Here is a 13,869-nt window from a genome sequence, read left to right on the forward strand (position 1 = left end):
CGAATGAACAACAAAACTATGGGTGGTTGGGAATTTATTACACCCATAACCATCTTCCCTATGGAGACCAGTTTGGTGTGCACACATTAAAATCTCTTTTAGTATGTGTTGTCCATTTATATCTAGGAAATGTATGATACCATTGGAAGTGTCCTGGTGTTTAACATTAAAAGATTTCCTAAATTGAACATGACCTGTACGTTACCTGCATTACATCAACTTCTGTATATGGATATTAGTTGTAGTTAAACCCTGGAAAATTCAAATCTATAGTAATCTTTCAGTTTTACCAACATGCTTCTTCTGAGAAGTTACATTAATGTTTGGGAGTGGGTGAGCTAGAGCCCTGACCTAAATCTGATTGAGAACCTGGGGAAGGAACTAAAGATTAGAGTGATGGCAAAGATTTCTTCCAACCTCAAAGACTTGGAGCTCATCACCAAAGATACATACAAACACGGAAAAATCTGGTCAGCACCAACAAGAAGGGTTTGATTACTTTAATGCTGAGAAAGATTTATACACTGATTGTTGAGAAGGCCATTTTTTCCCATGCCATTTGTAAATAAAATGTTAATAAAACAAGATACATTTTTTTTTTCAAAACTGAAACTACCTTTGGCATTGTTTTATCACTTTTTGAGACATGCCTGCCTCATTTCCTATTAGAAACAGACCTCTTGGCTTAAATATAACAGTATAACTACAGCCAGACAATGATGCACATTAGTTTGAGCAAAGTAGAAAAGCAAAAGCGTAATAATCATAGGACAAACATTTAAATTACCATATATAACTTTGACCTGCTAAACTGCTATACTTCCTTTGTAGATCTTCTGGCCTTCAATAAAGGACATTTTCATTCCTGTGTTTCTCAACTGCTGGCTAGCTAAATGTGCATTGGAGAACATGATTGTGAGTTGAACCAATATTCTTAAATGTGTCTGATGATGACTCTGTTTAGCCAAGGAGATCAGCATTACATTTTACTGCAACGTTTTCTTTAAGGTCTTCTTGCTCACACTAATTCTTTCTTTTATTCCTGCTGATTTGTGTACACAGAAAGAATGCTGCAGCATGGATTATCTACATGAAAATAGTCATATACAAAAACTATAATTAAACATGTGTTTTATATAGGAAATTCCATGCTTTTTACCTTGCGGTTTGTGAAATCAGTTGTTCATATAATGTTGTACATTATGGTGCAGAATGATGTCCACAGAGCAATCCAGAGAACAAATTCAGCCATGTTCAACCAGGTCATAATTCTCATCTGCACCCTGCTGTGCCTCGTCTTTACTGGGTAAGGCTGTTTTTTTAAAAGCTTGTTAGTGTGCATTGTTGGAAATATGGAATTCATCTGTGTCCATTCAAATGAAGAGGTAGGAAGCACAACGTGAAGTAAAGAACGTCATTGAACAATGAAGCACACACAGTAATGAGAGAAAAACAATTGGGTTATAAATTCTTACATCTCTTTTTGATTCCAGTTTTTGAACATGTGAGGTTCTATACCATTTGTTCACTGTAGGTCAGTTGGGGAAAATTAATTTCTTTCAAACAATGTTCTAATGTAAAATTAATTATGAACAAACTGAATAGGTTTAAATATAGTCCCTGACTATGGAGGATTAAATTAAAGAGATATACATAAATAAATAAATGCTCAATAAATAAAGAGGCATTCCATTTAATATACAAATAATGCAGTGAATAAATAAATAAATGTTGGCAGTAATTAAATTATTCAATGAGACATAAATTAATATATCTAATTTAATTTGTTTCTTTATTTATTCACCTATGTAATAATTACCTTATTTATTTATTATCCATTACAATGTTTAACTTTATTTATTAGTGACTTATTTTTAAATGTATTTATTTATGTGTATGGTTTACTATTTTCTGTTTTAGTTTTCCTTTATATTTTTTTAACTCTTTTTATTTGTTCAATGCTATATATTTATGCCTGTGCTTTTTACATTTCCACCAACCATCCTCATTTACATAATAAGGCAGAAATGCATATGGTAATGTAAAAAGAACAGGCATATTTATTGTATTTGTTGTGTATTTAATTGTATGCTTATTTATTTATTAAGTATTTATTTATTTCTGCACATATTCTTAATTATGCCAGGATTGGTCCTCCATAGCCGACAAGTACAAACGTGCAGCAAACTGCTAAACCCGCTGCAAACGCTTAAATGATGCAAACTCGTTCATTCGTTCGTCGTCTTCCGCTTATCCAGGACCGGGTCGCGGGGGCAGCAGACTCAGCAGAGACGCCCAGACGTCCCTCTCTCCAGACACCTCCTCCAGCTCCTCCAGGGGGAGCCCAAGGCGTTCCCAGGCCAGCCGAGAGACATAGTCCCTCCAGCGTGTCCTGGGCCGTCCCCTGGGCCTCCTCCCGGTGGGACGTGCCTGGAACACCTCCCGAGGAAGGCGTCCAGGAGGCATCCGGTATAGATGCCCGAGCCACCTCAACTGGCTCCTCTCAATGTGGAGGAGCAGCGGCTCTACTCCGAGCTCCTCCCGGATGGCCGAGCTCCTCACCCTATCTCTAAGGGAGTGCCCGGCCACCCTACGGAGGAAGCTCATTTCAGCCGCTTGTATCCGTGATCTCGTTCTTTCGGTCATGACCCAAAGTTCATGGCCATAGGTGAGGGTAGGAACGTAGACCGACCAGTAAATTGAGAGCTTTGCTTTTCGGCTCAGCTCTCTCTTCACCACAATGGACCGGCACAGCGCCCCCATTACTGTGGCAGCTGCACCGATCCGTCTGTCAATCTCCCGCTCCATTCTTCCCTCACTCGTGAACAAGACCCCGAGATACTTAAACTCCTCCACTTGAGGCAGGAACTCCCCTCCAACCTGAAGAGGACAAGCCACCCTTTTCCGCTCGAGTACCATGGCCTCGGACTTGGAGGAGCTGATCCTCATCCCAGCCGCTTCACACTCGGCTGCGAACTGCCACAGCGCATGCTGTAGGTCTTGGCTAGAGGGGGCCAGCAGGACCACGTCATCCGCAAAAAGACGAGACGAAATCCACTGGTCCCCAAACCAGACCCCCTCCGGCCCTGTCCATAAAAGTTATGAACAGGACCGGCGACAAAGGGCAGCCCTGCCAGAGTCCAACATGCACTGGGAACAGGTCCGACTTAGTGCCGGCAATGCGGACCAAACTCCTGCTCCGCTCGTACAGGGACCGGATGGCCCCTAATAAAGGGCCCCCGATTCCATACTCCTGGAGTACCCCCCACAGGGCATCACGAGGGACACAGTCGAATGCCTTCTCCAGGTCCACAAAACACATGTGAACCGGTTGGGCAAACTCCCATGAACCCTCGAGCACCCTGTAGAGGGTATAGAGCTGGTCCAGTGTTCCACAGCTGGGACGAAAACCACACTGCTCCTCCTGAAGCCGAGGTTCGACTATCGGTCGGACTCTCCTCTCCAATACCCTGGCGTAGGCCTTACCAGGGAGGCTGAGGAGTGTGATCCCCCTGTAGTTGGAACACACCCTCCGGTCCCCCTTCTTATAAAGGGGGACCACCACCCCAGTCTGCCAGTCCAGAGGCACTGTCCCCGACCGCCACGCAATGTTGAAGAGGCGTGTCAACCATGACAGCCCTACAACATCCAGACACTTGAGGTGCTCAGGGCGGATCTCATCCACCCCCGAAGCCTTGCCACCGCGGAGCTTTTTAACCACCTCGGTGACTTCAGCCTGGGTGATGAAAGAGTCCAGCCCCGAGTCCCCAGCCTCTGTTTCCACCACGGAATGCGTGATGGCAGGATTGAGGAGATCCTCGAAGTACTCCTTCCACCGCCCGATAATGTCCTCAGTCGAGGTCGGCAGTCTCCCGCCCCCACTATAAACAGTGTTGGCAAAGCACTGCTTCCCCCTCCTGAGGCGCCGGACGGTTTGCCAGAATCGCTTCGAGGCCAACCGGTAGTCCTTCTCCATGGCCTCACCGAACTCTTCCCAGGCCCGAGTTTTTGCCTCTGCCACAGCCCGGGCCGCAGCACGCTTGGCCTCACGGTACCCGTCAGCCGCCTCAGGAGTACCACAAGCCAACCACAGCCGATAGGACTCCTTCTTCAGCTTAACAGCATCCCTTACTGCCGGTGTCCACCACCGGGTTCTGGGATTGCCGCCACGACAGGCACCGCAGACCTTACGGCCACAGCTACAGCAGCATCGACAATAGATGCAGAGAACATGGTCCACTCGGACTCTATGTCTCCAACATCCCCCGGGATCTGGTCGAAGCTCTCCCGGAGGTGGGAGTTGAATACATCCCTGGCCGAGGGCTCCGCCAGGCGTTCCCAGCAGACCCTCACTATGCGCTTGGGCCCGCCGATTCTGTCCGGCTTTCTCCTCCTCCAGCGGATCCAACTCACCACCAGGTGATGATCAGTGGACAGCTCAGCCCCTCTCTTCACCCGAGTGTCCAAAACATGCGGCCGAAGGTCTGATGATACGACAACAAAGTCGATCATCGACCTCCTGCCTAGGGTGTCCTGGTGCCAAGTGCACTGATGGACACCCTTATGTTTGAACATGGTGTTCGTTATGGACAATCCGTGACTAGCACAGAAGTCCAATAACAAAACACCACTCGGATTCAGATCGGGGAGGCCATTCCTCCCGATCACGCCTCTCCAGGTGTCACTGTCGTTCCCGACGTGGGCGTTGAAGTCCCCCAGCAGAATAATGGAGTCCCTGGGAGGGGCACTATCCAGCACCCCCGACAGGGACACCAAGAAGGCAGGGTACTCTGCACTACCACTCGGCCCGTAGGCTGAAATGATAGTCAGAGACCTCTCCCCAACCCGAAGGCGCAGGGATACAACCCTCTCATCCACTGGGGTAAACCCCAACACGAGACGGCTGAGCTGGGGGGCAACAAGCAAACCCACACCAGCCCACCGCCTCTCCCCGTGGGCCACTCCAGAGTAGAAGAGAGTCCAACCCCTCTCAAGGAGATGGGTTCCAGAGCCCACGCTGTGCGTGGAGGCGAGCCCGACTATTTCTAGTCGATATCTCTCGACCTCCCGCACAAGCTCAGGCTCCTTCCCCCCCAGCGAGGTGACATTCCATGTCCCTAGAGCCAGCCTAAGCATCCGGGGATCGGGCCGTTGAGGTCTCCACCTTCGTCCGCCACCCAATCCTCTTTGCACCGGTCCCTCACGGTTCCCCCTGCAGGTGGTGGGCCCACTGGGGGATGGCCTCGTGTCTCTCGTTCGGGCTTGGCCCGGCCGGGTCCCGCGAGGAGCAACCCGGCCACCAGGCGCTCTCCGACGAGTCCCGACCCGAGGCCTGGCTCCAGGGTGGGACCCCGGCTCCGCCGTACCGGGCGACGTCACGTGCCTCGATATTGTGTTCTTCATGAGGGGTTCTTGAACCATTCTTTGTCTGACCCATCACCTAGAACCTGTTTGCCATGGGAGACCCTACCAGGGGCATTTAGGCCCCAGACAACATAGCCTCTAGGATCATTTGAGCACTCAAACCCCTCCACCACGTTAAGGTGACGGTTCAAGGAGGGGTGATGCAAACTCACAAACACAAAAAGAAATGCAACAGAAAAAGGCTACCAAAAAAAATGCTGCAGTCACAGTAAACAGAGAAACACAAACGTACAACCAACAAAACAAATGCAAAGAAAAACTGCCTCATATAGAAATAACAACAGCAAGTCAAGAAAAGATACAAACTCACTCCACAATATCGCTGCACTAAAATACAACACATACAACTTTACACATTAGTAAACGTCAACGGTCACTTATATACACTTTATAAAATACACTTTTCCATTTCTGACTAATTGACATTAAATGAGACAAAATGTTTCCTGGTTAAGTCGGTTAGGATTAGCTAAATAATTTCTATTTGCTGAATGCCAGAATAATGAAAGAGAATTTTTATTGCATAAACTTTGAAACTGTATGCCTTGAGTCAAACATTTTGGCTATCCTTCCTCAGGCGTCTCAAAATAATTTGCTGTAATTTTGGCCAATTCCTGCTGACAGAAAATAGGAGCTTACTGAGAAAGAAACTGAGAAAAGAAAGAGAGCAAAATATGTTTAGCTCTGCCCACAAATTCAGAGATCAGGGCTTCGTGATGACCATTCAAAAACATTGACTTTGTTGTCCTTAAACCACCTTGTAACTACTTTTGCTTGTATATTCATCAATTGTCCTTTTGGAAGACCCATTTTTCAGCCAAGCTTTAACTTCCAGGTGGATGTCTTGAGATGTTGCTTTAGTATTTCCAAACATGTGGGCCTCCATTCAACTCAAATATTGTGAATTGATTAGAAGCCTTCACAGCCATGACATCATCATTTGAGGTTTTTCACATTGTTTTAAGGTATAATAATCTTAATATGTAAAGAATGTAATAAAGATTAACAAAAGTAAGAGAAAATCTAAAAAAAAAAAGCAAATAGAGACACTTTTGGAAATCCAAACTGTCCTAAAACAGGAAACGTTTAGTCATATTTAGTTTCATACAGTGAGAAAAAAGTCTTTTTATGCACTGTATGCAAACGTCTGGTTTTTAACTGTAGCTTCTGTCTGTCCTAAAATTTTGCTAACTTTAAATTAGGGACTATGCGCGCATTAGGATGAAAGTCAGACCATATTTATGTATAATGTCAGTTATAACCAGAGTTAATGGCCTCAGATTCTATAGGATCATCGCTGTTTGAAAGACAGACTATCAAAGAATGAATGTCTCCTGAAACAGGTTGTAACTCTGATGCAGTTGGAGAAGAAAGGGAAAAGTGACCTGCTGAAGTGCTGCCTTTATAAAAACAGGTTAGGAATAATTATAACAAAAAGAATAATTAATCTCTCTTGCAATAAGGTTTGCCTCATATTTTTGCAAACTCAAATACAATTAATAGTCTAAAACTGTAAAAAAAAAATTGTGTATTTTATTTTTTATTCAGAATGCCAACATAATATTTACAACATTTTTCAACAGAAAGAGTTTCACATACAAAAGTTAGTCAACAGATCTCAAATAAATGAACTCTGTGAAGAAGACCTTCAATCTATCCTCTTGGCTGTTGTAAAATATTTTAACCTTTATGCTTGTTTAGTACAATCTATCCAGTCTAGAAATAAAGCAATTAGCAACTGTGAAACGTGTACGTTGTACAACTTTGTAAATCCTTCCTTGAGTTTATATTAGTTTGCTTGACTGCTGTCATTTGTTTGACACAGCACATGTGGAATTCAGCACCTGGAGCGAGCGGGCCAGAACCTCTCCCTCTTTAATTCCTTCTACTTCTGCATCGTCACCTTCTCCACTGTCGGCTTTGGAGATGTGACACCGCGCATATGGCCCTCCCAGCTGCTCGTAGTCATCATGATCTGTGTGGCTCTGGTGGTGCTTCCTCTTCAGGTATGCAGGTTTTGAACTTTTCATGTTTTATGTAAGTGCTCTTCATATATCTGTTTAATGTTTGGCAGTTTGAGGAGCTGATCTACCTGTGGATGGAGAGGCAGAAGTCTGGAGGGAACTACAGCCGCCACAGAGCTCAGACGGAAAAACATGTAGTTTTGTGTGTCAGTACACTCAAAATAGACCTGCTCATGGACTTTCTCAATGAATTCTACGCACACCCCAGATTGCAGGTATCCAACAGCACCCATGTACGTTACTTAATGCAATTCAATGCAGACAATCAGATATTTCTTTGAAAATATTTAAGGATTACTATGTGGTGATCCTATGCCCGAGTGAAATGGACCTTCAGGTGCGAAGAGTCCTGCAGATTCCCCTGTGGTCTCAGAGAGTCATCTATTTGCAAGGGTCTGTTCTCAAAGACCAGGATCTACTCAGAGCAAAGTAAGTTGCACCTTCTGAAAAGTGTGGATGAATTCTCACAGCTACAATGTGATAACCCTTTGTCATGTAAACACTCCACAGAATGAATAGCGGTGGAATATAAATACCTCTTGTTATACATATATATCTCATACTTCTGTTTGGACTGTCACAAACATCTCCAAACATTCATGTTTCACAAAAGGTTTGTAATATAGATGGACTAATATTTTGGTTGACCAATACATAATTTAGACTAAAAAAGGTCTGAAAGAATATTAGAATTGGCATGGTATGATAATGAGCCTTAAACACATGTATACTCCTTAGTGCATGATGACATCACAATCATCATGCACTAAGGTGACTTAGTGCATGATGACTGAAGGTGACTTCTGCGAGCTGTTATTGTGGAGTTAGTGTAAAATGTGAAGCGAAGAGAAGAGAGGCAACAAAGATAGATTGACCAAGAGACACGCAAAACCGTCAAGTCTACAGATGAGTCTGATAAATTTGTTTAAAAATAGATTGTTTTTCTTCACAGTAGTATTATATGTTGTTCCAGCAGGATAGTTTTTTTTTTTTTCAAATTTCCCAAAATGTGGTTCTGAATCCTGAGAAAGGAACCACTGAAATGCCCAGAATGTGTCACAGAAACAACAGCCTCCCAGCCTTTGAGTAACCTCTCCAGGCAGACAGAACAGCCAAATTTCCTTGGATCTTTTCTGGCATTAGAACCTGCCAGACCCTTAAAGATCTTCTTATCATGAATTCTTCCAAACTTTCTGTCAGACTTCAGTTTTATATTTTTAATTGGCATCATGTGTAAGACCTTATGATTACCATTTCAGACAGATAGAGAGAGACATTAATAGCTATCTCGATAAAGTTAAATCTTTGAATAGCTAAAGATAATCTAAACACTCATTGTCAATCATTATCCCTTTAAATAATTGGTTACGGTAAATTATTAAAGTCATAAAAAGGTAATCATTGATTCTTTTAGTAACTAAATTTAATATAATCATATTATAATCCCATAACATTGTGAATCCGAGGATAAATATTTTATCATAGTACATTCTTTTTATAGTGGGGGCAGGAGACTGCTGACCTCGACTGAGGACATTATCGGGCGGTGGAAGGAGTACTTCGAGGATATCCTCAATCCTGCCATCACGCATTCCGTGGTGGAAACAGAGGCTGGGGACTCGGGGTTGGACTCTTTCATCACCCAGGCTGAAGTCACCGAGGTGGTTAAAAAGCTCCGCGGTGGCAAGGCTTCGGGGGTGGATGAGATCCGCCCTGAGCACCTCAAGTGTCTGGATGTTGTAGGGCTGTCATGGTTGACACGCCTCTTCAACATTGCGTGGCGGTCGGGGACAGTGCCTCTGGACTGGCAGACTGGGGTGGTGGTCCCCCTTTATAAGAAGGGGGACCGGAGGGTGTGTTCCAACTACAGGGGGATCACACTCCTCAGCCTCCCTGGTAAGGCCTACGCCAGGGTATTGGAGAGGAGAGTCCGACCGATAGTCGAACCTCGGCTTCAGGAGGAGCAGTGTGGTTTTCGTTCCAGCCATGGAACACTGGACCAGCTCTATACCCTCTACAGGGTGCTCGAGGGTTCATGGGAGTTTGCCCAACCGGTTCACATGTGTTTTGTGGACCTGGAGAAGGCATTCGACTGTGTCCCTCGTGATGCCCTGTGGGGGGTGCTCCAGGAGTATGGAATCGGGGACCCTTTATTAGGGGCCATCCGGTCCATGTACGAGCGGAGCAGGAGTTTGGTCCGCATTGCCGGCACTAAGTCGGACCTGTTCCCAGTGCATGTTGGACTCCGGCAGGGCTGCCCTTTGTCGCCGGTCCTGTTCATAACTTTTATGGACAGGATTTCTAGACGCAGCCAAGGGCCGGAGGGGGTCTGGTTTGGGGACCAGTGGATTTCGTCTCTTCTTTTTGCGGATGACGTGGTCCTGCTGGCCCCCTCTAGCCAAGACCTACAGCATGCGCTGTGGCGGTTCGCAGCCGAGTGTGAAGCGGCTGGGATGGGGATCAGCTCCTCCAAGTCCGAGGCCATGGTACTCGACCGGAAAATGGTGGCTTGTCCTCTTCAGGTTGGAGGGGAGTTTCTGCCTCAAGTGGAGGAGTTTAAGTATCTCGGGGTCTTGTTCACGAGTGAGGGAAGAATGGAGCGGGAGATCGACAGACGGATCGGTGCGGCTGCCACAGTAATGGGGTCGCTGTGCCGGTCCATTGTGGTGAAGAGAGAGCTGAGCCGAAAAGCAAAGCTCTCAATTTACTGGTCGGTCTACATTCCTACCCTCACCTATGGCCATGAACTTTGGGTCATGACCGAAAGAACGAGATCACGGATACAAGCGGCTGAAATGAGCTTCCTCCGTAGGGTGGCCGGGCACTCCCTTAGAGATAGGGTGAGGAGCTCGGCCATCCGGGAGGAGCTCGGAGTAGAGCCGCTGCTCCTCCACATCGAGAGGAGCCAGTTGAGGTGGCTCGGGCATCTATACCGGATGCCTCCTGGACGCCTTCCTCGGGAGGTGTTCCAGGCACGTCCCACCGGGGGGAGGCCCAGGGGACGGCCCAGGACACGCTGGAGGGACTATGTCTCTCGGCTGGCCTGGGAACGCCTTGGGCTCCCCCCGGAGGAGCTGGAGGAGGTGTCTGGAGAGAGGGACATCTGGGCGTCTCTGCTGAGTCTGCTGCCCCCGCGACCCGGTCCTGGATAAGCGGAAGACGACGAACGAACGAACATTCTTTTTATTCCTTCCATGAGGTATGCAATTTAGACTGCTCAAGAAAGAGACTGTGCATTAGGATTGCTTGATTTTTGATAGATTTAAGACTGAGAAAAATTATATATTTTATTTAATGAGACTGATGTTAACAAAGCTCAGAAACCACCCTTGACACCCCCTCCCCCCCCCTTTTTTTTATTTTATTTTTTTTTTGCTGACAGGACACCTGTAACCTGCAACTCTATGCGTTACATTAACACTCAGCTTGGACTCCTGCTTCACTTGCACTGCCGTACTTGCACAATGATCACCTGCACTGTTGTACCGCTCTGGCATCCTATACTGCTGAACGTTTACTCTCACTCACTTAAAACTGTGCACATATATTTATATTATATTGTAGATATGTTTATACTGTTTAATTTGTATTGTATTGCACCAACTACGCCAAAACAAATTCCTTGTATGTCCAAAAACGTACTTGGCAATAAAGCTTTTCTGATTCTGATTCTGATGTGATTTTTAAGACATTTCAACAAGATGTGATCTTGATGTACTACTCAGTAAACAAATGTGCATTGATGTAACATATTGTGCCACTTGTTTGAAGTGCAACGTTTCAGCTCCTGCCTGTTTTGCTCACACATTAACTTGGGTGTACAGTCTGCTGTGTCTTTGTTGCACATGCCATACAGTCTGCAGTTGTGGTTGAGTTCAAACAAATTCAAAAGATTATGTTATCTCAAAGGTTTTGAGTTGAATAGTGTTTCAGATACCCAAAAGGATAACTAAAGCACATAAAAAGTGGTATTTAATTACAAGAGAAATCACCCAGCTTATTCTATCATTCCATTTTTAAGAAACTGGCATGTCAGAACTATTGTGTGGTTTTATATAATGACATAATTTGTAGCTGTTCATTGAAGCTTTTATTCATTTGTGATTTGACAAGTAAAATGACTCCATCTCACAAAGGTCAATGTGATCTTTATCACATTTTTATCCTGGAGGTTTAATGAATGAGACTGAGAAAAGAATGAACCCTGGTGAGAGGAATAAAAGCCTGTATTCACTGCATGTCGAGCCAAATTTTTTCTTCAGCATCAGACTTTATCTGTAGCTAAGTGGAATGCAGTTCAACCAAACACAAGATTGCAAACTACCTTTGGATCTGATTTGCAGAGTTACAATCAGCCATAAATGACCTGATTTTTACAGATCATTACACTCAGCTTAGGTCCCTTCATTGGTAATGGTAGTTACAGAGTTATGTGGCTCAACTGGCTCTGTAAAGTTACATTATTTTGTCAAGATTGGTCATTTGTGGCCATGTTATTTCAAGCACTGCACCAGGTACAGCATTCAAAATGATTGCTTTGATGGAAACAGGTTACATAACTCCACTGTATACATTTGTCAAGGTTTTAATAGAGCAATTAGAAGCAAAGGACTGGGTGTGTGTCGTGCTTACATCCTTCATCTGGCAGTGTTTCAAATCCTCCCACACTTGTTTTGCATTCTGCACTCCTCTGGCTGTGTTAATCATATGCAAAAACAGTTCCACAATTGCTGAACAGTCAATATACAGCACATCTGAGCTTGTTTGTGTGTCTGCTCATACACAGGCAAAGCAAAACTTAATATTGAATCAGTAAAAGTTTTTGTTGTCATTTTACAGTTTAAATGTCCTGCTATAAAAATACCGTGTGGCAGAATTTCTGTTTTCTTTTTTTATGACTTTGATTTATCTCTATAATGACCTTTCTTCATGTCTTAATCAAAATACTGCAGAATGGATGACGCAGAGGCTTGTTTCATTCTGAGCAGTCGTAATGAGGTTGATCGAATGGCTGCGGTAAGATAAATAGCAGTTACTGTACTGTGCTGTAATTTTTTTTAGCATGCACAAGTTATATAAATGAATGCATTTAATGCTATATTTAAGAAAGCAGTTGCTCTTTTAATTGCAAAATGTGCAATATTTTTTCTTAGGACCACCAGACCATCCTGAGAGCTTGGGCTGTGAAAGACTTTGCTCCAAACTGTCCTCTATATGTCCAGATACTCAAACCTGAAAATAAGTTTCATGTTAAATTTGCAGGTGAGATTTTTTAAACTGACTGGGCATCATTTGAATGAAAATGCAAGTGAGGCTCCTAAATGTATATATTAAGATACAGTCCTCGCAAAAGTTTTCGTACACCTTAAACTTTTTTCACATTTTGTTTTTTAAATGGTCAGTGGAAGGAAAATGGTATGTGATCTTGAAACATTTTTTCAAATAAAAATGAAAGAGTGGCATGCATTTGAGTTCATCCCCCTTTCAGCCCCCTAAAGAAATCTGTGCACTGAGTGTTATGATCTATGGGTGTTTGGGGTTTTTGTTTGTGTTTTGATCATTCCTGAGTTCAGCTGAGTTCAAGACTTAATAAAATTGATAATTAATTGATTCCCAGGCCCCAGCGATGTTTTCTGTACACCCTTCCCCCACTCTTTCCACCATTTCCTATCGGCTTACTGTCGAAAAAAGATAAAATAAAGGCCACTAGTGCTGCAAAAAACCCTAACAAAAGAGATATCTGATCATAATGGAGGTGTCAGACATATGTCAGTTGTTTCACAAAAGTAAATATGTTTCCCTAACAAAGCGTCAAACATTTGTCTGCTTTTGTCTTACAAACGTGATAACTAAATAAGGTAAACTATTTCTGCTCTTTTCTTGTGATGCTAACTAAATAAGGTAAAACACTGAATTCCATGACTTACTTGTGGACTTTGACAAGGCCATTCTAGCACATGAAAACATTTTGGTTACACCATCCTATTGTATCCCTGGCTGTATGTTTAGGATAATTTTTTCTAAAAGGTGAACTTCTCAAGTCTTTTGAATTGTCAAATACATTCTTTTCCAGAACTGCTTTAAATTTCTCATTGACTCTGACCTGCTTCCCTGCCCCTACTGCACAAAAACCCCACAGCATGGTGGTGCCACAGACATTATTCATTGTTTAGATAGTTTGTTAAAAGTAATGTGAAATGTTAGTTTTATTCACCACTCAACATTTTGCACTTTCATAACATTAGCATGTCGGCAATATGTACACTTTGGTACTCATCTCCTCAGAGCTCCGTCTTCTTCTACATTATGTATTTGACGTTCCAAACTACAAACAAGACTTCTTATGGCATTCTTTGAACCAAGCCTGTCACTTGCCACTCTCCCATAAAGGCCAGATTTTTTGGAGTGCATAGCTTGTAGT

The 13,869-nt window shown here is 43.9% G+C and overlaps 1 protein-coding gene across 3 annotated transcripts in view; it reads left to right on the forward strand.

The window, feature by feature from the left end:
- The window catches only part of kcnt1a (potassium sodium-activated channel subfamily T member 1a), a 53,494-nt gene that overhangs the window by 18,353 nt on the left and 21,272 nt on the right, over positions 1–13,869 (forward strand). For all 3 annotated transcript variants that reach the window (XM_047371708.1, XM_047371709.1, XM_047371710.1), the window contains 7 exons: positions 832–915; positions 1,212–1,306; positions 7,250–7,430; positions 7,499–7,663; positions 7,741–7,877; positions 12,401–12,464; positions 12,602–12,710. In XM_047371708.1, coding sequence (XP_047227664.1) covers positions 832–915; positions 1,212–1,306; positions 7,250–7,430; positions 7,499–7,663; positions 7,741–7,877; positions 12,401–12,464; positions 12,602–12,710 — 835 coding nt within the window. The remainder of the gene's footprint in view (positions 1–831; positions 916–1,211; positions 1,307–7,249; positions 7,431–7,498; positions 7,664–7,740; positions 7,878–12,400; positions 12,465–12,601; positions 12,711–13,869) is intronic.

The sequence above is a fragment of the Girardinichthys multiradiatus genome, chromosome 8 (genome assembly GCF_021462225.1).
Source record: "Girardinichthys multiradiatus isolate DD_20200921_A chromosome 8, DD_fGirMul_XY1, whole genome shotgun sequence".
Taxonomy (NCBI): domain Eukaryota; kingdom Metazoa; phylum Chordata; class Actinopteri; order Cyprinodontiformes; family Goodeidae; genus Girardinichthys; species Girardinichthys multiradiatus.